The following is a 27,210-nucleotide window of genomic DNA, read 5'->3' on the forward strand; positions in this document are numbered from 1 at the left end:
TGATGCCAGATTATTGCCGTTTATATTAAATATAAAACAACCAATTGTGGGGAAAATCTAGAAATAGACTACAGTACTGTTTTTCGTCGACTCTCTGCTGTGGACCACGCCGTTCCGATGACGTCATGACGTCACATTATCCGCCCCACGGCCAGCTTCCTCGTGAGTGACCACTTCCAGTCTGTTGAATTTAGCTATATCTACCGATTGCTTCCCTGCTATCAGAACGCCGTGCAACAGGCTAACAAGTTAGGAAGCCCGGAACCATCCACGCTTAGGTAAGTAGAAGCGATGGAGAACACCCGTGAGTTGGTATTCTCTAGTAACCGAATTCTTCCTTTCCAATGGTGGTTTTCTTAGCGCCAACTTGAATACCAGGCGGCTCGAGATGCTTAAAACGCAAGAATCGTATTTTTTTTCCCCCTCCACGGTTCACATCACGCCCGCGTTCGTTTCCCTTGGCTACCACAGATACAGAAATGTCCCTAGCAATCTCCAAGACACTTTTAACAGCCGCCGCGAGGCTCTTTTGCGAAGTAGTAATGTGAATTCTTCTCGGTGGCCAGCCCGCTGTTAAACTTTCTCTGTGAGCAAGCAAAGGCAGAAAAGACGTTAGTGGGAAGCACGTTTACCATTTGATCTGGGTAGTAATGCTGTCAAATATATAGTCAAGTCACTGTGTGATACGCTTTCTGTTGAAGTGGAACTCCACAAGGTTTATGGTGTGGTAATGACGCGAGGCATCGGCGAGGAATTGGAATCACGGGATCCAGTGGCTTCCCACAGCTAATGCATGCTTCATGTACGTATGTGCATAAGGTCTGTTAAATGCAAATGCTGTCTGTTTTGATAGGTTGAATATTTTGTGTGCACCGAATATATTTTATACGGATGTATGAACGATCCATGGTCGCGTTTTCATTACCTCATAGTAATCCATGAAAACTTGTTTATTACGGCAGACAAATTAATCCAATTCAAATCGACATTGCAATTTAGTAGAATGCTATTTGGAAGAAAAGCTTCATTTCAGTCGGTTTGTAGGCTTTATTATGTATTTAAAAATGTTTTTTTACATAGTGTCTAGATGAGTTCAGAAATCTTTATAACCTATCCATCCATCTATCTATCTATGCAGCTGCACTAGTCTAAACACGGAATTCTGATTAATACTGCATTTGTGCAACAGGAATAAAGCAGCAAATGCAAACATATCGTACAAACCCAGAAAACAGGTGAGGTATGATTGATCGTTACCCGAGTCCTTATGCTGCATTCGAGGAAGCTTGGAAGTCGGACTTTTCTGACCTTGTGTCATGAAGTGTGCACTGGAACACCCCTTTGAACTCAGAGATCCGAGTTGCAAAGTCGGAGAGAGAAAAAAAGGGACACAATTTCACCGACCAGCTTCAATCTGACGTCACTCGAAAATGGCGACGTCCCCTTTAGAGTTAGAGACACAGACCCATGAATGTCAAAATATAATTGACATGTTTATGAACATCTCTTTATTTATCATAACATTTATTTATCAAAGTTCACTGAGGCTGGCCTAATTGGGCCAGTACAAATTTAATAAATAAATGTTATGGGTTGAGGAATGCTTTGAACAAGATTTAAAACAAAAAACAAAAAAACAAACAACAATATAAAAAGGTAACTTCACCGAAGTAATATTTCTTAAAGACTTAAATAAAACAGTATAAAGACCCTAAATATGAAATAATTATTGAAAAATATCATGTTATATCATGAATAGAGACAATACTGGTTCTGGCAGGGTGAAGGCTTAATGTAGAACCCTTGCTATAAGACCAAAACATGTATGTATCATAAATCTTTTTTTTTTTTAAATTGTAATGCAGATTAATTTATTGTTTGCATTTGTTAAATAAACACGGATAGAGGACCTTGATAAAACAACTGCATATTAAATCGCAGTCGCTATATTGAGGAATCACAGATTTTCAAAACGTACATACAGTAAGTGGTCTCTCTTAGGATTGAGACGTGGCCTTCAGTTTTTAGCTGTTGGTCTTGTTAAAAACTAGAGAAGCCAATTTGACATGTAATACAAGTCTGTGGAAGTCATGTGCAGTTAGAGCCTGGTGACAATACTGTCAGTATCTCAATGGGCAAATTGTTCTGGACTTGTGCCCTGAGTGCGATTTTTGAATTTTCACTTCATGACACTGTTGCGTTTGCTGAATCTTCATTCAACTTTTGACTGTTCCCTTTCTAGTTTCCGTCTTGGCAGATTTAAATAAGTGAGGTGATTTGTAAACGCATAAACACCCCAAAAGAAACTTGATCCTTCTCGTTCTCACGCAAGCACAGCACTGCGCCTCTGAGACCAAAACTTTCCCTCTATGCTGTTGTGCCTGGATAGAACGAATGTCATTTAAGCGATGAATTATTGAGAGTGTAAAATGTGACATCAAGGATCAGCTTGCTGCCTGCCTGTCTAAAGTGTAAGCTACATTAGCTCAAGAATAGACACCCGATTAAAGGTCACAGTAGTTCAGACCTAAGATTAACCTGCTTTCTTTGACTGGTTTGTTTTTAGCCCTTACACTAGCTAGACTTGACTTGGTCTTTCATGGCCAACTTTTTGATCACAACTGACAGTTTTCTCTGTGAGAGAGTCTCTTATGTGCTGAATAGGAAGCACATGCACACACCTGTTTATGTTAAATTCACACGTGCAGAATTCCTTTACAGATTGCACAAATAATGCAGCGTGCAAATTCATTGATGTTACTATTATTATTTTTGACTTAAAATACTGTGGTATACTTGTGATTAGCTTTTCTCAACCCATTTTGCAACGTGTAGGCATTTTGAGGTAAACTGGTGACATTTGCCTTTCTCTTTACTTGACGACCTTATTTAAATGGTGTCTTGGCTCCAGCCTTGCTTGTATCCGCAAAGGCCACATTTACTATCTGCCTCATGTCAACTCGTTGTTAGTTTTCACAGAAATGTTAATGACACCCACAGGGCACAGAGAGCCTGCACACGCCAGCCAAAGATCAGCTGCTATAGTTACTCGAGTCAAACGGAAAGTCGTGTTTTAGTTATGCTGTAATGAAAGCAATAATGTCAATCATTGAAATGTTATGTTTTGTTGAAAGTGTATATTCTCTTTCATGCACTACTCTCTTGTCTGAACTCTTTGCAAACGGAACTTAAAAAAATGCCTTCCCCTTTTTCCTACCCGCATGTATTGCCTTTTGCAATAACAACCTATTTCCACAAAAACATTTTGAAAAGTGATCTACTCGGTACTAAAACACAGTAAATTGTGTGATTATAACCTGAACTGTTATCCTGGACTGTCCTTTAAAATTGTCCTCCAGTATGGAACAAAAAATATACCAGAATTGCAGACAACACACTAGGCGCCCCTTATGGTTTAATAACAAAAATTAAAAAAATGTTTTAAAAAAATTAACACTTATTTTGACCAACCAATAATATACAGATACTTATATATAAATATTAAACTGTGTGTGTGTGTGTGTGTGTGAGAGAGAGAGAGAACCCACAGTGTTTAAGAATTGATAATACTCATTGTCAGCCTTTCAGTAGTGAATATGAAGACATTAGTGGAGAAAAAAGAGAACGCTGTGTCAATATTGATTTAAGGTATCACTAAATGGCCTGTTATCAGCGGGACCGTATCTGTCTTCTTGAAAGCCCGACATCATTTTACTGATAAGACCCTATACTGCAAAGAATAAACACATCCCATTGAAAGTTATCCCTCATAATCAGACGAATGCTAATTAGCCCATGTGTTGTGTACATGAACTTTATTAACCCAACTGCTGGCAGTCGGGCTGCCCTCTGGGTATAAAACTGCACGTGCCAACTTTCGACTCGAAACAAGACAAATGTACATTTCAAACTGCTGATGTGTTAGGCGGAGCTAAATGAAAATACCATTTATACAGTTACTCTGGTCAAAGGTGTAGAGATGTTCTCTTATCTCTAATACTTTTTTTGTGATTTTGTTTTGTTTTTTGAACAGGAGGAGTGGTGATGAGGAGTTCAGCAAACACATTTGCAGACATGATGAACATACCAGAATACTATGCAGGGAAAAATGTGCTGATCACTGGAGCAACTGGCTTCATGGGAAAGGTACAATAGTAATTGACTTGGCAGGGAGTCAACAGGTCTTTTGAACAAATGTGTGGAACAAGCATAAGCAGATTTCGGTGTCAGCGTGGTATTACTGTATATGTTATGAAATGCATTTCTTCCTTTTTAAATGCGTGGTATTTTGAACACATTCATTATTTAAAATTGCCGACATGGCTCATGTGCTAGAGCGGTCGTCTCCCAATCCAGAGGTTGTGGATTCCATCCCGGGCCCTTGCGACCACTTCAAAGTGTCCTTGCGCTAAATACTGAAAAGCGCCAGTTGCTCATAATGCGAGTACAATAATTTCTGGACTATAAGCCGCTACTTTTTTCACTCGCATTCGACCCTGTGTCTAATACAGTACAAAAGGTGCGGCTTATCCATCATATCACAAGGGGGCGCACTATAAAGGAAGCGCAAGAGCGTCAGGCAGAGCAAAACAAACCAAGTGAGCCCAAAAACGGTGCAGTAACATTAAAAAGACCTGCGGCTTACAGTCGGGTGCATCTTATATGTGTAGTAATCCCCAAATTTAGCTAGCGCGGCTTATAATCAGGTGCTCTTTGTAGTCCAGAAATTACTATAGTCCAAACCAGTGAGTCTCAACTGTTGGGTGAGGACCCCAAATTTTTTTGTGTTTTTTCCTTTTAGAACAGAGGCTTACCAAGTTCCCACATAGAATATACAATTCTCACTTGCACTCTAGCCACTAGCTACTCTGTAAACAAATATAGTGCAAATCAGCCACTAGCTAGGAGACGTCAAAGCTAACAATATGGCTTTGGCTTGGTGGTACGTCAAACTCATTTGAAAGGATTTTTTTTTAAACTGTAACTTAATGTACATATATTTTCAGAAGCTTAAGCACTTGGAACAAAAAAAAAATTCATTTTCTTAGCTTTTATAAAAGTGGGTCACGACTTTGTAACAATAGGAAGATGCGGGTCCTAGGGTGACAACAGAAATACAGTAGGAGAGATAGAACGAGAGCGAGACAATTTGCGCCCTCATTATGGAAAAGAAAGTAGCGGGAACCCGGTGCGGTAACATTAAAACACCTGTGGTTTACAGTCGGGTGCGGCTTATGTGTGTAACAAAGTCGAATATTCCCCAAATTTAGCTAGCGCAGCTTATAGTCAGGTGCGCCATGTAGTCCAGAAATTACTGTACCTTGTAGGTGGAAAGGCGCTATGCAAGTGAATGCCCATTTACCATTGTTGGCCCCAAATCTTTTTGGACCCTATTGTCAGGAAGAACTAACACACCTCAGATGTAATGATAATCTTATAGGACAGTTTTAAGATAAGACAAGAATGTCAGGCGTTTTGATTACCTTGGTCGGGAAGGGCCAAAATCGGGACAAGAACAGCTTAATTGTATTTACTTGTGTACCCATCTAATGACATATGCTTTTTTTGTTTTGTTTTATTTATTGATTACATTCTTTTTTTTCAAACATGACATAAATAAAACAGACAAAATGAATCTAAAGTAAAATACAAATAAAGTTGAATTGTCAATACTTGAAATAACAGGAAAAAGTCAAACTTTTGTCCGTGTTGCAAGCCTGTTAGGCCAACCCTAAGTGATTTTAAAGTATAATAAGTCATATGTAAGGAACAACCCTGTTTGGGTTACAAGAACAATAATTCATTTTATTGTCTGTATTATTTTTACCTTGTTCCTCTATGACTACTACAGGTAATGCTGGAGAAGCTGCTAAGGTCGTGCCCAGAAGTTAATGCTGTCTATGTGATGGTCAGGTCAAAAGCTGGCCAGAGCCCTCAGGACCGCATTACTGACATGATCAGCAGCAAGGTAAGAAGTGTTGCGATTAAGGATACACCGGAATGACATTTTTTGGCCGAAAACCGAAACACTGAAAATAAATGATGCCAATTTTTACTATCATTGTATTTAATTAAAATTATAATATTATTAAAAAAATATTTATTTCGCACTGGCATTCTAACAAAGCACAATATAAATTGAAGTGCGCCAACATCGCAAACTGTTGGGTAATGCTACATTAAACACCAAGCGCGGGGTGAGTATTTTCCGGCGGCGCGATTGCACTTTCCAATCAATGGCGGGCACGGATGCGTGCGGTTCGGATGACGCATTTGTATTTGGAGTGGGACACAGTGCGACATATTCACCAATGTTTAAAAATAAATAAATAAAAAATTCGCACTAGCCAGTCTGCTTCGGAAACGGACTGCAAAGTCACACACAGCGTTCTGTGATAGTGGTAAGTGTTTACTTTTTTACACCTGTTGAAAGGTAGCAATAGTGCTAGCATTAGCCTAAGTACGAGCACCGGAATGCCATTGAAAAAGTGGAAGCACTCGAAGGGGGTTGAATCAAAGGAAGAAAAAAAAGGGAAGGCGCTGCAGGAGAAAGAGTGGCTGACCTGCAGTGTAGTACTCGGTCGGCAGTGCTCTCTTTTTTTCGACCCGCTGAAATGCTGTACCGTAGCTTACCAAGTGACGGCCTTCTCCGTTGTGCGCAACGAAGGTGCAGCGACCGGTATGAACTCAACACGGTGAAACGCCAGCGAGTAGTGAGACACTCCCCCCCCCTCCCCCCCGTGTTTGGTGTTTAATTCAAACAGACGCTTGCTTGCAGCGTTCTTTTTTGCCTGCGTCACCACAACATCCTATTTCGGCCACATTTTTTCGGCTTTGATTTTATTTTTGGCCAAATGCCAAAAATGTTGCCATTTTGGGCCGAATATTTTCAGGGGCCGAAAATTCGGTGCATCCCTAGTTGAAATACAATTATACCTTGGGACAGGAGTGTGCTAGCATGGGAGCATATGAAGAAAAGCAAGTCAAATTTATGGATGTATTCATTAGTAGTATAGTGGAACTTCCAAAGTCATGTTAGAAATGGGCAGATGACAAAATTACTGTAATTACAGACGCTCCCCACCTTACGAACGAGTTACGTTCCGGACGATCGTTCGTAAGGTGAATTTGTTCGTAAGTTGCTTCAGTGCTATATTTTGTATTATAATTTATGTTTAAAGCCTATATAAGTATATTGAAGGTTTATATAAGTATGTTTAAGGCTTGTACAAGTAACCTGCATTGGTTTGTACTGAAAAAAACTTAATAAAATGGAGAGAATACGTACAGTACTGTACTGTACTACGTATGTTAGAGAGAGAGAGCGAGACACACACACAGTATGTACATGTACGTAATAAGATAAATAAAATGAAGTTTAACTTACTTTTGGAAGATGTACTCGTTTCTTGAGGAGATGATGGAAGAGGAGGATTTTATATCATGAGAGATTCTTCGTCGTCGCTGGAATCGGCTTCAAAAGTTACTTCCTGCTTCATGGGGACCGGCGTTTTCTTCCTCCTCCTCCTCGCCACGTTGCTCAGCCTCCAATGAGCTCTCACAGCGCCAATCGTCGGTATTAGCGGCGGAAAGAAGCACTACGCGCAATACAAAATCTAACTCACAGCATTTCTTTCCGAACATTTTTCGACATACTGTACGCGCAGAAATGTTCGTATGTACCGTTGTTCGTAACTCGAATGTTCGTAAGTAGGGGAGCGTCTGTACTTGGTTAATTTCACACTTGATGGCTGGCCACAGCCGCCAGACACTTAAGTTATGTGAGTTTTCTCTGGCTACTTGATTCAGTTTATCGAAGACTATATTGTTTTAGTTGTAAATGTGAGTATTGTTTATTTGTGCTTTGCTATTGGCTGCCAATTTAGGGTGTACCCCATCTCTTGTTCAAAGTGAGATGGGATAGGCTCCATCTCAAGCATGACCCTTGTGAGGATTAGCAGTTTAGATTAGAAAATGGCTGGTTGTTTTACACAAAATCTGAAAAACTATCGATTACTGTACTTTGTGTTGTCTGTTGATATCAAAGGTGCTAAAAGACCCTTCTTTAATGGCACTGATTCAAAATATTTCAGATTAAGGATTACGCAGTGCTTTTTATTTTATTTGAATAAAAAAAACGTGTCTCTCTCTTAGCTGTTCGAAAGGTTACAAGATGAACAGCCATGCTTTGCAGAGAAGATTATTGCAGTGAGCAGTGACCTGACAAAGCCAGAACTGGATCTGAGTAAGGACAATCAGCGTTTACTAGCTGAAAGCGTCAACATTGTCTTCCACTGTGCCGCCACCATCCGCTTCAATGAGCCACTGAAGTGAGTATTCAAGGTTTCATGGTCTTTTCTTCCTTGGAATGGTTTTCTAATCGTGCTTGTACAACAATTACATTCAAATGAATGATTGCGCGAAGCATCTTGAGTATTTTGAAGAGCATTATTTCAGTGAAAAGTATCATGATTGTGCGGTGAGTGCATCGATAAATATCGGGGATGTTTGCTCAGCTTGTCATTTATGTCATGTTGGTTGGTGTGAGTCAGTGTTTGCAGCACACAGAGATATTTGACACCTTACTTACTTAACTCATTCCCCCTCTGTTTGTCTCCTGGACAGAAAGGGGGCAGTGCCATTTGATTAGTCGGTAGATTCAGGGTGAGAAATGTGAGAAATTATATTTGTATGAGTGTAAGTCTGGTTATGTGTTAAAACAGATACGGCTGCTTGGATTTTGGACCACATCTACAAATTGGCTTGTCTACAAACATTCAAATACAGAACTTGACTTAAGACTTGTATAACTTTGAAGTTATGTTGATGCCTCGAGGGCCGGGAGTCCTGCAGGTTTTGGATGTTTTCCTTCTCCAACACAGCCGGTATATGATCAGCTCCTCAGCAAGCTCTGCATAGGCCTGATAACGATCCTATTGATTGGTATCAGCTGTGTTGGAGAAGGAAAACATCCAAAACCTGCAGGATTCTGGCCCTCGAGGACCGAGTTTGCCCACCGCTGCTTTAGGCAGTAGCCTAATTTTAGGACACGAGTTCTGAGCAGCTCTGTGAGGCACGCAGCACAGCTGTGTTGTTGACCGTGTTCCGGTTGTCATCCTTAAATTTGTACTTTCTAATCTTTCTAAAACTTTCCTTTTAGAGATGCAATGCAGTTGAATGTCTTGGCTACTCAGAAGATGCTCGCTCTGGCCCATAAGATGAAGCATCTCGAAATCTTCATCCATGTATCCACAGCCTACGCCAACTGTGATCGAGAGCTCATTGAGGAAATGGTCTATCCTCCCCCGGTCGAGTACGTCAAACTCATTGATGCTCTGGAGTAAGTTCATTTTGACTTTTATCAAATGGAACTATCAGCTAATCGGTTTAATCATGGGATAAGATTTTCAGGATTTGATTGAATTTAGCTTGTGAAATGATTAAATGTCCAACATGTAGGGTATATATATATTTGCTTTTATTTGTATTTAAAGGCACCGAACGCAAGTTTTACCAACTTTTTGCAGATTTGCGACCCCTCTGGTGAAAAGCGAAATGGAAGCCAGCGACGTGCACGCGGCCAGAGTGCCGAGACGTTAGTTAGTGGTAGTTAAAAAAACTTTCAAAAATATATAAGTTACTTTCATATACTGATAAAATGTCTTTACCCATCTCAAAATGGGAGACAGACTTGTCTATAGCACCGGAATCTGACTTTTGGATTCAAGTTTGTGAAAACGCATTTAAAATGACAAAACACACAAATTTACAACTTATCCAATATAAAATTATTCACAGAACATACATTACTCAATATATGATGAAGAAAATGGGACTCTCAGACTCCGACATTTGTCTCCAATGCTTACAAAACACTACAGACACTTATGTTCATGCTTTATGGTTATGTACTCCGGTTATGTATTTCTGGACTAAAGTCTTAGAAAAACTTTCCGCTATTTTGGACTGTAGGATACCTTTATCTCCAAACTTGTGTTTGCTAGGTGACCTAACAACAACTGACTTACCACATACTGTAAACAATTTCAATCTACACTTGTAGCCCTTACTATCGCAAAAAAAAACAATTCTCGTTAACTGGAAAAATAAACAAACTCTGAATATCGACCAATGGTCTAACCTCCTCATAAATCACATTTTAATGGAAAAAATATCTGCCTCAAATAAAAACCAAATATCAAAATTTATAGAAACATGGTCTACGGCAGATATGGGCAAACCCCGGCCCGCCAAATGCTCCTTCTGTCAAAATTTCAAACCCATTGTGGCCCGCAAGTCAAAAAGTTTGCCCACCCCTGGTCTACGTATATAGAATTTTTTTTAACCTAATTCTGGTTACTTAATTCTGTCTGTTAGCGAGAGCCACCACATCGTGATAACTTACATTGATGTTTCTGCATTTGGTAATTTATTATTATATTATATTATTATATTATATTATTAGTATGGGATTTTTTTTAATAGGTTTTAGGTGAACTGATGAATACACGCACGCACGCACGCACATACTCACCCACATACAAAAAAAATATATATATATATATATATATATATATATATATATATATATATATATATATATATATTATATATAAAAAAATATTTTTTAATAAAAAAGGAGCGCAATGATGACATGTCAAATCGAATGAACAATACTGAGCTCTCCATAAAAAATTTTTTAAAAAAAAGTTAGTGGTAGTTTTATTGTGCATTGCTTATTATAAATAGACCCTATCGCATTTTTGTGACGAGGCCTTAGCTTTTTAGCAAGAAGAAAGCAAGCTGTGGGTCCCGTTTCATCCTTTTTTCCACCGACTCCAATATTAACGCGGTTCCGATATTGATCAACGTCCTCCCGCGACGCTTGTGCAACTTTAGTTTTGCCTTTTTTGGCACACTCGACAGTGTTGTCCTTTGCTGCTCGGTATTCTGATTGTGGTCGAGGCTGAGATTTTTCCCTCGGCCAGAGTCGCCTCTGTGGGAAAACTCCCGTTGCATGTCGCAAAACTTTCGGCCGATGGTCGAACAAAAGGAGCCACCGGGAGACGGAGGGTCGCACTGCAGTATTGGTTTATTATTATTATGACACACTTTTATATCCGCTGTGGCACACGCTTGTCTTTTACCGCGGACTCGTTCCCACACTCCCAAACACTTCCGCCGTCCCAACGCTTCCACGGAGCGAGACTTAGCGCGTGCACGCGCCTGGCAGGGAGACAGCGTAAAGTTTCTGTCCCGAATCTACAATCATTATTTAACTCTTTGACTGCCAACCGTTTTCAGAAAAGGGAGGCCGTGGGTGCCAGCCGATTTAAGCATTTTTGACTGATCTTTCAAGGTCCACAGAAAATTATGTGTTTGGACTATGGAAACACACATACTACCAAATGAAAGATTGGACTCTCATCTTTAATCAGAAAAAAAAGTTTGTTTGTACCTTATTCCGTTTTTCAGTAATCAACAATAGAAAATGGTTAGTTTCACCTCTGTTTTGAAAAAAAAAAACGTCTTTTAACGTCTTTGGCACTCCTCCATAGGATTTTACTAAACGTTATTTAACGTTTTTGGCAGTCAAAGAGTTAATCTCCAGGAAAATAGGGGAAACAGCCATTGTGCCACAGTAGTGCCTCCTGTCCATTATACAATTCTTAAAACATGTGTGGGTGAAAAATATGGTTATTTTAACACGTCCACGTTGCGTCATGCACCTTAATGTCAGACTCAGCATATTGTGGTCATGGTATTATATAGACTACCAGTGTCAGCTGTTGAGGAAAGGCTTTTACGAGTGTTTGACAACTGTTTCTAAGTATCTGGTGAGATTATCAAATCAATCACACATGAATTTGTCAAGTTTTGTTGTAATATGTTGAGATATAGTGAAATTACACTTACTCTCATTTGAAAGTGCTTTTTTGAGCCGATTTTCAAAAGGCAATAAAACACAAAAGCATTCCCCTAAAAGGCCTGAAACCATTTCCTTTTGACCCTTCATCTCATTTTCAAAATTCTTGGTGCGTTGCCATTCCAGCCACACTCAGAATTACTTCAATTTGCCATTTACTGCTACTGTGAGCAGCAGGGTACTCTGAATTATCCATAATTGTGATGCCACAATTTGGATAATACCGCACCTACACCAAGTTTATCAGCCCATGACTTGGAAACTACAGTAAACTGGGCAAAAAAAACCTGCCACTTTCAAATCACGATTGAATTACAATGTCTGAAACACTACCGTACTGTACACAGGGATGTGATTTTTCCGCTAATTCGCGGAATTCCGCTTTTTTTTAACTCCAAAAATAAAAAATTTAAATTTCCTCTTTTTTTTTTTTTTTTTTTTTGTGTATGCACATGACTCCGACAGATAACATCTTCTGCTATAACAAAGACATTTGTGGTATGCTCTAATATGAGTTACTTTTCATTTGGTCATGATACAATTATTCGTTCATGAAATTTGAACTCTTCAACATTATTTATGTGTTAACTTAGTAATCACATTAGTTAGATATGATGATATTCTCAGTGATAGTTTTTAAAAGCAAAGGCAGTCCAATGTTTTTGAATGTGACTGATTTTGAGTTGACTAAAACTGCCATTTTATATGGGATAGTTCAATATACATTGAAAATTTATGCTGTTGTTTTGTCTATTTCTTTGTCATGTGAGTGCATTGAAAGTACTTAAAAACAGGGAAAACCCATGAGCCCTGGACCTAGCTGGGTGCCGGCGGCCCCCAGACCCCCGGCTAAATTTTCAGATAATTTCACTTTGGTCAAATCACATCCCTGTATACAGTATGTCACAGTTTTTCAAAAGGAGCACAGTTGATCCTCCTTTAGGAGCACACACACTGTAATATGACTTGCAAAGTAAATATTCATCCCACTCGTTTTCACATTACTGATAAATGGGCTGAAGTGTGGAGCATAAGTTTGACAGCAATGAAAAATATTCAACAGCAGTGATTGTAAAAAGTAAAAATAAATGAATAAATCAGCAAATGTACTTTGTTGCACTGGCGTGAGTGGGTAACAATTTTAATCTGAAACAAACAAAGGTATACATACAGTAGCTGCATTGAGTTTTGTTGGATGCACATTAACAATCAGTGTTAGTTTCTGATTGGTAGCACATACTTGATTGCTTCATGAAGTAGTTCATAGGTATCAAACTTCCGGTCCTCGAGGGCCGCAGTCCTGCAGGTTTTGGAGGTTTCCCCTCTTCCAACACAAGCTGATTCCAATCAGCAGGATCGTTATCAGGCTTATGCAGAGCTTGCTGATGAGCTGATCATATATCATCCGTGTTGGAGAAGGGAAACATCCGAGGACCGGAGTTTGACACCTATGAAGTAGTTGATACCAGTTAGGGGTGTATTATTGTGTTTGGCCATGGGTGTACACACTGGTAGCTTGGTGCTAAAATGCTGAGGAAAATTACTACTATATAACTATAATATAAAACTGTTTTGGGGGAGAAAAAATGTATAATGTTTCTCCTTAAACAGCGACCAAGACGGTTTTCCTTTGTGGATCATACGAGACTTACCTGAATACAGATATGACTTGTTTTGTATTTGTTCTGTTTTAATATTTAAACTGCTGGGTGGTGTGTTTCTTTTTTGAAGTGCAAACAGATTCCTTTTTTGCAAAATGTCGCTAAACTTGTTGTCAAGGCCATTATAAGCCCAAATCATGATATCCGTGCCCAAGATGAGCATATGTAAACCCCTGTTGGCAACTGTAAATTCAATCATATACTCATTTTGTCTCCAGTTGGATGGACGATGAACTGGTGTCTGCTCTGACTCCCAAGCTGATTGGTCAGCGACCCAACACTTACACCTTCACAAAAGCATTAGCTGAGTATCTGGTGCAGCAGGAGGCCGGTGACCTCAATGTTGCAATTGTCAGACCCTCCATAGTTGGTGCCAGCTGGAAAGAACCTTTTCCCGTGAGTTTTGATTTGAATATTTTCCCTTCCAATTAGAAGCCAGTATAGATGGACAATACTGTATTGTGCATACAGACGCTCCCCACCTTACGAACGAGTTACATTCCGGACGATCGTTCGTAAGGTGAATTTGTTCGTAAGTTGCTTCAGTGCTATATTTTGTATTATAATTTATGTCTAAAGCCTATATAAGTATATTGAAGGTTTATATAAGTATGTTTAAGGCTTGTACAAGTAACCTGCATTGGTTTGTACTGAAAAAAACTTTTAATAAAATGGAGAGAATACGTACAGTACTGTACTGTACTACGTATGTTAGAGAGAGAGAGCGAGAGACACACACAGTATGTAAATGTACGTAATAAGATAAATAAAATGAAGTTTAACTTACTTTTGGAAGATGTACTCGATGCTTGAGGAGATGATGGAGGAGGAAGAGGAGGATTTTATATCATGAGAGGGTCTTCGTCGTCGCTGGAATCGGCTTCAAAAGTTACTTCCTGCTTCGTGGGGACCGGCGTTTCTTCCTCCTCCTCCTTGACACGTTGCTGAGCCTCCAATGAGCTCTCACAGCGCCAATCGTCGGTATTAGTGGCGGAAAGAAGCACTACGCGCAATACAAAATCTAACTTACAGCATCTCTTTCCGAACATTTTTCGACATACTGTACGCGCAGACATGTTCGTATGTACCGTTGTTCGTAACTCGAATGTTCATAAGTAGGGGGAGCGTCTGTACCTGTGATTCAGTATCTATAATAATAATTTCTTACTTCTATGTGCGGTTTCAGGGTTGGATCGATAATTTCAATGGACCGAGTGGAATATTCATTGCTGTAAGTACTGGGAGAAATATGGTTGACAGTTTGTCATTAAGCAGCAGATAAAGTCCTTGAAACTGTTAAAAAAAAAAAGAGAGAAGATTTTTATCACTCCTTAAAGACAGAACTAGTGGTGTAACAAAACTGGTTTGAATTGGAAAGTGAGTTTTGATTTAATCCAACCCTAATCTTAACCGTTACATTTTAAAATCTACCATCCTTGAATTGTATTGTATCTCTCATGTACCTTCAAGGTATGTATGGCATCGTCTTTTGCTGGATAAATGCACAACCTAGACTAACACATTTTAATCTTAAAACTCTGGTTTTGGGTTTTTCTAAATGATTTCTCTTGCTTACTCAGATACAGTACTGTGAAATATGTCCCCTTCCTGATCGTTTTTTTTGCTTCTGAAACACCTCCATGTTTAAAATTGTCAAACCAGTGGTTAATATCTCACAAAGACAACCCAAGTAAAAATATCATGCATTTTCTCAGTGATGATTTTATCCATCAAAGGAGAGCTAAATCCAAACTCTTAGCGTGCTTCGCTGGAGTCCCAAAGCCTTGGAAATGTCTTTTGTCTTTTCGCCTTTTTTTCCTTTTCTTTGTCTAGATGGATATTGTAGATTTCACTCACCTTGTTTCTCATTTGTTCTTGAATTTCTTCTGATCATTGTACGCTGCCTTCATTAAAAAAAAAAAAATCTTTTTGCACACCCCACTTTATCTATTTCAGTGATTTCTTGATTCAACACGTTAGGTTTGATTTGTAAAATTGAACGCCGCATTTCATAAACTGTGGTTAATCACATGGAGGCCAATTATTTTTTTTCTCATAGGGCCAAGTTTAGATTGTTATTATGAAGAAAATTCAAAAATATATACTACAAATAAAATATCATTTAGAAAACTGCATTTCATTATTGACTTGCATTTCTTTGTGAGATATTAAAATGATCAGAAACATTTAAGTATGGCAAAATGGGTCAAATATTCACAGCATGTCTTACTTGTATTTATCGACGTATCTTTAAACTAAATCCTTTGTCATTTAAGAGAAACTTTGTGCGCCTTAAGTATCTTGCATTACAATTTTGAGCTGCATCGTTGGTTTCATCATGTTTTCCTCTCCCTCTAGGCAGGTAAAGGCATCCTACGTACAATGAGAGCATCGAATGACGCAGTAGCTGACTTGGTGCCTGTAGACGTAGTCATCAATGCTACACTGGCTGCAGCCTGGTATTCTGGATCACAAATAAAGAACAGGTTTGGAAACTCAACAATAAGCTTGATTTACTACAGGCTTGCACGTGCAAAAACAACTTGCAGCCAGTCACAAGAAGGAGTCATGCCATATCACCTATGACAAATCTCCTTTTAACCCTCAACTGTCATACACTTGGGGCTAGTTTCATCAAACAAAATCATGGATTTTACGCATGTGCTGGCTTCCAAACAAAATTGTTAGTTTGTGTTTTTTTGTTTTCTTTATTCTTCTACTAGCACTTCCAATAATAGTAATAGAATTTATTACCTCAAACGTACCGGTAATTTTGCACTAGCTATGCTCTCCCAAAAGCTCCATTTTGAAAATCATCAGAGCTACCTGACGTTTTAAATGCAGCTGTTGCAAGCAGTGTGTGGATTCTGTTAGCGAATTTAGCTCTCACTATATAGGATCTTAATAAAATATTGTAATCTTAGTGGATCACATGCAATTTAGTACCCACTACTTGTGATCTGTGTCAGGCCCTTTGTGGTCATGGTCGTATAATCAGATTTTTTAAAATGGTGTTTGTACTGTGTTTTTAAGTCATTCAAACCCAAAAACGTGTAAATACGTCTTTTAATGCTTTGTCCTTCACTCCCTAAAATGTCTTTATATTTTTTTTTTATGCAAGAGCAAACGGAAAAAGGCTTTGATGCAGCTTCTGATATGAAAAGGTGGCTTAAAGCAATGGTAGTGATTACAAAAAACGGCCAGCGGGTGGCAGCAGAGTATAAGAGATCAGCCAAGGCCATGTTGCAACAAGCTCTTTTTGTCAGCGTTTTCAACAGGTTTGTGAATAATGAGGAAACCTAGCTATATTTGAATGCCAATTGCTGCAAAATGGAAATGGATACAAATATACCTTTTTTCCTGATGAAAGAAGAGAATCTAATCTTTCATTTGGTAGGTTCCTTGTTTTAATAGCAATAGAACGCAATATTCTGTGAGACTTGCAAAAGCAATGAAAATCCAGTAAAACAGCCGGGAGCGAAGGGGGTTGCTTCAGTGAAAATGGCTGGGAGTGAATGAGTTTATTAACGTTTCTGTCTCATTGTAGGACCAAATCCATCCTGGTTTACAACTGCACAACTGGTGGCATCAACCCATTTTGCTGGGGAGAAGTTGGTATGTTTTGTCTATTGTTATCTAAACACAGCCTAAAAAAAATGAGTTCTAGTAATAGTTAAGAGAAATCTGTCATCTAATTGCAAAATTCTGCACATCTGATTCACCTCCAATTTGTTTGCCTCTTTCCGGTTGAAATCGAGTCTCACAAAGTCCAGAGCTACTTTTATTAATTACCATCAATTTAAATACGACACTAACATTGTTATAATTTATACTTGGCAATTAATGATTATTTTTTGACACTATCCTGCCAACATCTGGATGCATGAATTTACCACTATACGTTTGTGAGTATACCATTTTTTTTTTAATCTATGAAGATTTCGTAAACATGATCAATTTATATCCTTAACGCTCCCTAACAGTTCAAAGCAATTACTGAAAGCAAGGATGCATGCTTCAGTTTGATTGAAAATATTTAAAAGGGAAACTAGTAGGGGTGTGCCAAAAAATCGATTCTCAAAGGAATCGCGATTCTCATTTAGTACGATTCGGAATTGATTTTAAATGTCCCAAAATCTATTTTATTTAAATTATTTTATACTGTCTTGCCTTTGTTTGTGTGTGCCTTTATTGGGAGCGTTGTTCATGTTGTACTCGATTTGGCCACTTAGGGGCAGTGTGGTTCCACGCGGCCTTAAACACTGTTAAGTTGTAGCCACATTAGAGAGTAGAAGAAAAAAGTCACGATCAAGTTATTTCAATAAAAGTTGTTTTTTTTTGCAGCGTGGAGTGATTAAAAGTGCGAGTAGCTCGCTAATTAGCATTAGCAAATCAGACTGGAGTAGATCATTACGATTCTTTGCACATCTATAAATCGAAGCAAAAATCATTGTCAATCAAATCATTTTGAATAAAAAAATCGCTCTTAACCGAAAATCGATTCTGAATCGAATCGCAGGCCCAAAAATCGGAATCGAATCGATTCGTGAGACATTCAAAGATTCCCACCCCTAGTAACTAGGTTTAAGAAAAGTGATTTGTTTTCAAACAAATCTGATAGTAAGTAGGTGAATCCAGAAGTGTACACCAGGGTTATGAAATTTGAAACTGGAATAAAGCACCGAGCACTGAAATGCTTATTAGCCTTGCAAATGTAATGTGGAAATTTAGCTGCACTTGTTAGTGTGATGGTTTTGATAAACGCATTATTACACTTGCTAAGCTTCATGTCTTGGCTTCATGTCAAGTCAACAATTAATTGCATTCAACAATCTTAAGGTGTCTCAAAAGCATGGATGTGTTTTGAAACTCGTATTAAAAAGGTCCATGTGGTGGCTGGTGGGATCTATTGCATGGATTGTCCACTGTACAGCCAGTTTACATGCACGTTACCTTTACAACTACTGTCCTCATCAAAACTTGAGATGAGAACGTCTCCAATTAAAATGATAATTGTAACTAGATCATCTGGCCACCGAAGATTACATCTCGTTAACAATTTTGATAATATTTGAAAAATGTTACTACTTGTATGCAGCTCAGTATTAAAACCTTTTTTTTTCTCTAAAAGTTTTGTATGGCTCAGCTCCAGACAAAACTCTAAAAAAAAATCATACAACACATCTTACTCTCTTTGTCGATTACTTTTGTGTTTTAGAATACCATGTAATATCTACTTTCAAGAGGAACCCTCTCGAGCAGGCTTTCCGCCGGCCCAATGTTAATCTCACATCCAATCACCTAATCAATCAGTACTGGATCGCTGTGAGCCACAAAGCTCCAGCCTTCTTGTACGATGTGTACCTCAGGCTGATTGGACGAGAACCCAGGTAACCTCAAACTGTCGCCGCATTGGGCTTCCCCCGCGGGCCCTCTTGTTTTCCGGAATGCACCAAATCCCCACACACCGACTTTTCTGCTGCTCTTAACTTGCTGTCACTTCTTTGTCAATGCAGTAACATGTGAAAGCTATACTGCTCATGTGTAATGCAATGCTTGTAAGTGAAAGAATGTATAACCCAGATGGTCCTCTGCATAGGTGGGGCGTTATCGCTGGTTTATGCACGCTTTATGTTCTACCAGTAGCAATAATTAAGTCCCAGTTGAGTTTCCAAACATACTGGACATCTATGTACAGTACAGTTGGTCATCTCAGTTCAGCCTAAATAAATGAACGCTGGCTCCAATGTGAGGATGCATTTGGAAACCCGACTGAGGTTCCGATGCTTTTTTAAAAACTGCCTTGCTTAGCTGCTAATTTGTAACATTGACTGTAGGGCATTAAATTCACCCACTTTTTTTAAATTTTTTTATTTCAGAGCTCATCTGATCTGCTGATATTCACTGCATGATGCCATTAACAAGCTAACGTTTGTTAATAGCATATCACAATAGGTGAATCGTTTAATAACTACAAGAGGAGGGATTACAGATTGTAAATTGCCTCCTATTTTCTCCTCATTTGTCATGTCTTTCTCCTACAGAAAACTGTATAAACATGACCTTCAAGACCAATCCTTTAGAGCAGGCTTTCAGAAGGCCCAATGTCAATCTCCGCTCCAACCCCTTTGCTAATCAATACTGGACAATTGTCAGCCACACGCTGCCAGCTCTCCTTTATGACTTCTATCTTGGGCTGAAAGGCCAAAAGCCTCGGTAAGGTTGTGTGCTCACTTTTTCCTATCCCCGATAGTCTGGCCCAGTTTTTGCTCACAAACCGCGCTGCACATTTAGTCAAATAATATTGGGGGATGTCCCTTGGCCAATAATAATAAAAGTGTATTCGGAGAGTGTTCCAATCCTCTTGAGTTTTTCGTTGTTGTTTTTGTTGTTAAATAAGTTATCAGGGATGTGATTTTTCCGCTAATTCGCGGAATTCCGCTTTTTTTTTATCTCCCCCCCAAAAAAAAAATCCAATTATTATTTTTTTTTTTTTTTTTTTTGTATTTCATTGTGTATGCACATGACTCCGACAGATAACATCTTCTGCTATAACAAAGACATTTGTGGTATGCTCTAATATGAGTTACTTTTCATTTGGTCATGACACAATTATTTGTTCATGAAATTTGAACTCTTCAACATTATTTATGTGTTAACTTAGTAATCACATGAGTTAGATATGATGATATTCTCAGTGATAGTTTTTAAAAGCAAAGGCAGTCCAATGTTTTTGAATGTGACTGATTTTGAGTTGACTAAAACTGCCATTTTATATGGGATAGTTCAATATACATTGAAAATTGGACCTAGCTGGGTGCCAGCGGCCCCCAGACCCCCGGCTAAATTTTCAGATAATTTCACTTTGGTCAAATCACATCCCTGAGTTATGTTGCAACCTTATACTAAAATAATTCAGGTGCAGGAACCCAGGCGCCAATCTGCACTTGCCCAATCATGGTCCGGACCTTTTCTCACAGAGTGAATTCTTGGTCAATTATCTGTCCAAGGCTTTTCCCACTTTTTTTTTTTCTTCCAGTTTAGATGATCGTCACACAGATTTTGTCATAGGCTTGCAACATAACAAATCGTCGCTACTATGTGGAAAAAAAAAACGTATGTCCATTTTTACGTTTTTGGGATATTTGGATTGTTTCATACCAAAAACAGGAAAACGTAAAAAAAAAAAGTAGAAGACAAAAATTGACATAAGTGTTTTCACATAGCGACAAAATTGATTATTACAAAATGCAGTGTGTGTTCTGCTATAGTTGTTATTATTACAGGTGCTATTTAGTAGAGTGCATTTTGAAGTGATAAGTAAACCTTCAAATCCCAAAATATCACATTGGCCAAAATGAGTTTTAAAATATTGCAGGTTTAGGTTTAGGTTTGTCAGCACCTACAGTATTTTTGCCTGTATCTTTGTGCAGCTTAAAAAATGCAAACTCCTCATCCCGTTTGACTCATTTGCTTTGCCAGATCGAATCTGAGTCTTCATGTAAATTTTGAAGTATCTAATTGGTTCCGAAGTGATTAGTCTGAAGGCTCAGATCATTGCATTTTTTTTCCCCCTCCAAAGGTTTTGCTGTTATGCTTTCAACACAGTGATTTAAATCAACCTTCATATTTCATTAAAACGACCCACACCTCAAGAATATTTTTGAACTGGATTCTCTTGATGGATGACATTTTCTGGACCTGGAAAATACACAATTTGATCTAATTATCTTTATGAAAACATTTATCAATTAGAACCTTTGACCATATTTATTTAAAAGATCATATTTGATTTCAGTGGTGTCCAAACTCAGTCCTCGAGGGCGTACAAAATGCATACCATTGCCTGGCTAGAATCACCTTCTTAAACAACGAAATAAATGACCACAACCCGGAATTCATTGCCACAGTAATTTGAAATCAGATTTAAATTGATGATTTTTCATATACACATGATGACTCTGAGATACATCTCTCATGTCCGAATAACAGCAATCCTACTCAAGCACTTTCCTGCTCCTCACTTGCAACATCCTGTTACTTTTCTTTTTCCATAATCATGCTTTTGTTCACACTCAACGCCTTCTTTTTTTTTTTTTTTACACCGCTTGTTGTCTTTGTTAACCTTGCCTCGCTTCGCCTCTGCGACCCCTCCCTGAACTATGGCAACAAATCCACTCCCAGCTCAATCCCATAATCCTTTTTTAATCTTCATTCTCAATCTGACTTCTTCCCTTTCTTACCTATCCAAGGATGATGAAGACAATCACTCGTCTTCATAAGGCCATGATGGTGCTGGAATATTTTACTAGTCACTCCTGGGTGTGGAGCACAGACAACGTAGCCATGTTGATAGCCCACATGAGCCCTGAGGATAAAAAGGTAAGAAAGTCATAGACCGACAGATCGCACTCACACGTGTGCAAACACCACTCTTTGAGCAAAAGTATACTGCTTGGAAGACAGCTAACTGTGTGTTAATGTGTTGTCGTAGGCCAGGTACAATTGAGTAAAATCATTACTGTACTTAGATAGATATAATAGAATGTGATTTTCGTTATGCAAAGGCTTCAAGTTTGATTGGTTGGTAAGATATATTTATAGACTGGTGTGTATAATGCGATTGGCTGGTGACCACGTCAGGGTGTAACCTGCCTCTTGTCTGGTGATAGCTGAGATAGGCTCCAGCACGCCCGCCGTCGCGTGAGGTGTGAACTTAAGATCCAAACACAGGGATAGGAAACCTCAATGTGCCGAGTAAAACCTTGGCTAAAACACCTCAACGTACTGACAAAAGTGGCATTCAGAAACGACAGCTAGGGCAAGGCACAATTCTATATAGCAGAATAAAAGCATATATGACAATATAGCATAGTAACCGACAACATCATCATAAGGGACATAGCAACTGTATAGCAAATACAAAATCAAATGGCTGGACAAAATAAGGCTAATATCTCCCATAGCAACTACAAAATAAAAATGACTTCAAGGCACAATTCTATGACAAAATAACAGTACCAAAACTAAGTAATAAGTATAGTAACTGGCAACATTTTCATTAGGGACATTTGTAATAGACTAGACAAAGAGTGGCTGACACATCATTATCAAACATCACAAGGGACATAGCAACTTTATAGCAAATGCAAGATAATTTGACCAAACAAAATACGACTAATAACTCCCATAGCAACTACAAAATAAAAATGACTGTAAGGCACAATTATGTGACAGAATAGAAGCCTATGACAAAATAAGAGTGCCGAGATAAACTAATAGTGACAAGTAGCATAGTAACTGACGACATTCTCACTATAAGGGACATTTATATAGACTAGACAAAAAAATAAAAAAAAATATCTGCCTCAAATAAAAACCAAATATCAAAATTTATAGACACATGGTCTACGTATATAGAAATTTTTAACCTAATTCTGGTTACTTAATTCTGTCTGTTAGCGAGAGCCACCACATCGTGATAACTTACATTGATGTTTCTGCATTTGGCAATTCATTATTATATTATATTATTAGTATGGGATTTTTTTTAATAGGCTTTAGGTGAACTGATGAATACACACGCTCGCACACACACACGCACATACACATACTCACCCACATACAAAAATATATATATATATATATATATATATATATATATATATATAAAAAAATATTATTTTTTTTTTTTAATAAAAAAAAAAGGAGAGCAATGATGATGTCAAATCGAATGAACAATACTGAGCTTTCCTGAGGAAAAAAACAAAACTAGACAAAGAGTGACTAACACGTCATCATAAGGGACATAGCAACCGCATAGCAAATACAAGATAAAATGACTACACGGGGTTAACACAACACAAGGTTAATACCTACTATAGCAACTGTATAGTCACAATTCTGTCATTTGAGCAGGCTATAATAGCCAAGTTTAAATCTTGCTTCTTCCACTGTGACTGTCGTATACGGTATAGAATAGATGACAATATTTCTCCATTTGGCTGCTGTAGGTGTTTAATTTCGATGTGCGTCAGCTGAATTGGGCAGAGTACATGGAAAATTACTGCATGGGCACTAAAAAATATGTCCTCAATGAAGAGCTGTCAGGCCTGCCTGCTGCACGCAAGCACCTCAACAAGTAAGTATGTTTTGCATTACACATGCATTTCTGCCAGCAAACAGAAAATGGATGAGTGATAACTAGACTGGCTGTACCTGTTGGTTGCCTGTCATTTATATTTATATTTTATTGAAAGCTAGTATTCTGGAAAATACTTTTTTATTAGCCTACTTAAACTTAAAACTTCTACCAACAGCATTAGAATAACAAATGATTTGGTCTTTTTTTCTCGACGTGCATACTAAATCTTAAGTTTTTTGTCTTTCTTTCTAGGCTGAGGAATATCCGCTACACTTTCAACACCATCCTAGTGGTGCTCATCTGGCGCGTTTTCATTGCCCGTTCTCAGATGGCTAGAAACATCTGGTACTTTGTAGTGAACCTCTGCTTTAAGTTTCTTTCCTACTTCCGAGCCTCTTCTACCATGAAATAATGATCCAGAGCTCCAAGAGGGGAGGGGGGGGGGGGGTGGTCAAGGAAGCACAAATGATGAAAATGCTGGGTGCGGGTGTTTATGAAGAAATTTGCAAATCTATTTCATCATTTCTGTGTGTCCGCTGGGCACTAGAACAAGTGTGGAGCCTTCACAGCTGTTCTAATCAATGATCACACATGAAATACCGGTGAAGTCTGGAATCCACTACGTCAATGTTGCAAATCTTTGAGTTTTATGTTCTGATAATTGACAATCTATTCTTTTCTTATTAGATATTAGCAGAGGTGGCAAATCCAGGTCCAAAAACTAAAAAACCCTGCCACAGTTTGGCTTTAGCCCCGGGTCCTAACTAGCTAGCACCCTAGCTAGCTCCCATAGTGCTTGTTTACCTTTTAGGGAGCTAGCTAAGCTAGCATCAGGCGCTAAAGCCAACTGTGGCAGGGTTTTTACTTTCTAGACCTGGATTTGCCACCTGTGGATATTAGGTTTATGAAAACCTGGATTAAACGCACCTGATTTTGTTGAGTCTTTACCAACTTCCCCCTTCATGTTTCTGTGTACTTGTTAGACTGCCTACCAACAAAGAAACACACTGCTGGTTTCAGTCAGTCCTACTACACTGTCTTTTGTTACTTTAAGCATTGTGTGTGCGCTTGTGTGTGTGAGTGGGTGCGCTGTATACATTGTGTGTACAGTATACATATTTAGGTATATATTTGTATTTATGTATACAGTACTGTATACATACTGTTTGTATACAGTGGACCCCCAACATACTCGTGATTCAACACCCGCAGATTCACAGATATTTTTTATTTAATTTTTTTGGGAGGAGCCGACCCCGTTTCTTTTGTGGAAAATGCCTATTGGAGTTTTTCTCAGTTTTTTTCTTTCTTTCAAGAATTTGGAGCTTTAAAAATACATGTACAGTATATAACTTTTTTTACCCCCCCCCCCCCCCATCCATTTATAATCACTGTCGATTATGCACAGATTTTCGCTATTCACGGGCCCGTTACCCGTGTATATACAGTGCGCATATACTATCTATGTGTACTGTATAGTGTACATGTCTAAATACACACGTACAGTATATGTATACATGCAGTATAAAGTGCATAAGTTGAGATGCCTTAACAATTGGCCCATAAAAGCAGAACAAGTATACCTGTTGGCAAGGTAGCTGAAGTTGTATATTTAAGAGTGAATCCAATCATGTTGAGACCTCGGGTTTGGTCAGGGTATCCTCACCCCCCACCAAACTACAAATAAAACGAAAGCCATGTGATTCACATTAATGACAAATCTGCAACTAGTGACGTTACATCTGTTTTATGGCTAGCTTCTTAGATGAACTTTAAATAACAGTTTTCATTTTGATCCTTTCTTGGTCAAAGGTCACCCCTCAGCTGTAGAAACGCATGTTAGGTCGTGTAAAATGTACAGTAGCTACCAGTGCCTATTGCTTGCTAAATAAACTAATTTTCAATATTGGTCATTTGTGACAATTTTACAGCCTTTTTTTTTTTTTTTTTGATAGATCCAACTACTAATTTGAGTGAGCGTCCGTGTATAATTTGTTTTGTTCAAGTTTAAAAGCTTAAAGCTTGGCCTCCGTAAGGGGAATGTAACATCAAACGTTTGTATATCACCTGTTGACTTCATTAGAATTTTACTGAACAGGCGACTCTTCGGAAGTCAGTCTGTGTATGCGTGTCCATGTTTCCTGTTTTTGCTAAGAACACTACAACGTTTGAATAATCTGGGCGTGACCTTGCTGATGTTTGTTCTTGTCTTCTCTGTGGCTTAGGGGACACAACCGTCACACACGTTTCATGTGTTGTCCTGTGAATGTCGCGGTGTCCAAAATAATGTGTCTTTTGTTACTTCCACACTTTTGTGTTTAGTGCCTAAGCATTTGGAAGAATGTGAAAATCAGAGGAGAGCTACGTTTTCAAACTATTTTGTGAATAGCTCTATTCTGTTTAGGTAGATTTCAAATGAAGATGTATTTTTGTAATTATATTGTGCGAGTCTTTGAACGACTCAACGCCGACTAAACCAATGCTATCTGCTTTCATTCTTTTAGTCGAGATAACATGAAACGTTTAGCATTTCAAGCCCATGAGGATATTTGTTTGACGATTATATTTACATGTTTTTCTTTCATTTGAATGTAATTGTGTTAAGATAGCCTAACCTGGTAACCCGTAAGTTCCAAACAAATGAATGCCGAGAAGCTTTGCGTTTATGTGAATGTGTGCGAGTAGGCCAGTTTTGTATGTTAGCGTTTCTACGCCAGCTTTTTTGTTTGGTGTTGTACTTGGTGACAGAGATGAACTGAATCATGCCAAAAAATTGTTCATTCATTAGCAAAGCACAAGTGACCGAAGCATCATCTTGACTTTGAAAGCAATTTGGGATATGTTGTCATCCATATCTGATGAGAAAATCATACCGTTGGTCTATGTTAAGCACAGCTACAGCCATCGTATTTTATGTTAAACTGTTTTGCTTAAATACACAGAAATCTAATCCCAAAGATATCTAAATTCAGAAATTAGCAGGGTAAACATAATTTTAATTTGTCAGATGTACAGACTGCACACGTCATATTTTGATTTGATCTGACCAGGATCAGGTTTTAAACACAATTTATTTTGAATAATAATGTCATTAGAAATGTATGTAGTTCTGTATCTCCTGCTTGATGAAATTCCAAGAATTCCGGCATGTTTTTCAGTCTCTTTGTTGGAAGTTTTGTCGGGTACATACAATTGATAAGAGAGTGTGGTGTTTAGTTTTTGACATTCCTACTCCTACTGATGTGGCAAACACGAATGTATATGCTGTTTATCTGGAGTTGCATTGTTAAGAAGATTGATGGTTCATATTTCATACTTTATCATTTTTTGTAAGAAGTTGACCGATTGATTTATCGCTCCTAACTCGGTCGCAGCTACTGTATTTGTGTATTCACTTCAAAACAAAAGAAATCAACCGGTGCCTGTTTTTTTTTGGTTTGTGAACCAAAAAATAATAAAGTTTGTTTGATACGCTGAAA

General features: G+C 38.4%; 1 protein-coding gene across 2 annotated transcripts; it reads left to right on the forward strand.

The window, feature by feature from the left end:
- The first annotated feature begins 135 nt into the window (after positions 1-135).
- LOC144053746 (fatty acyl-CoA reductase 1-like) lies at positions 136-27,210 on the forward strand. 2 transcript variants are annotated; one of them, XM_077568529.1, is made up of 13 exons: positions 136-278; positions 4,034-4,146; positions 5,852-5,968; positions 8,155-8,330; positions 9,161-9,340; positions 13,806-13,983; positions 14,774-14,818; positions 15,946-16,073; positions 17,135-17,202; positions 18,806-18,977; positions 21,840-21,969; positions 23,601-23,728; positions 23,984-27,210. In XM_077568529.1, the coding sequence occupies exons 2-13, from the start codon at positions 4,045-4,047 to the stop codon at positions 24,141-24,143; spliced, it is 1,584 nt and encodes a 527-aa protein (XP_077424655.1). In that variant the 5' UTR covers positions 136-278; positions 4,034-4,044; the 3' UTR covers positions 24,144-27,210. The 2 variants fall into 2 exon arrangements, with proteins under 2 accessions (XP_077424655.1, XP_077424656.1); XM_077568530.1 differs by lacking the exon at positions 136-278 and adding an exon at positions 700-802.

The sequence above is a fragment of the Vanacampus margaritifer genome, chromosome 6, assembly GCF_051991255.1.
Source record: "Vanacampus margaritifer isolate UIUO_Vmar chromosome 6, RoL_Vmar_1.0, whole genome shotgun sequence".
Lineage (NCBI taxonomy): Eukaryota > Metazoa > Chordata > Actinopteri > Syngnathiformes > Syngnathidae > Vanacampus > Vanacampus margaritifer.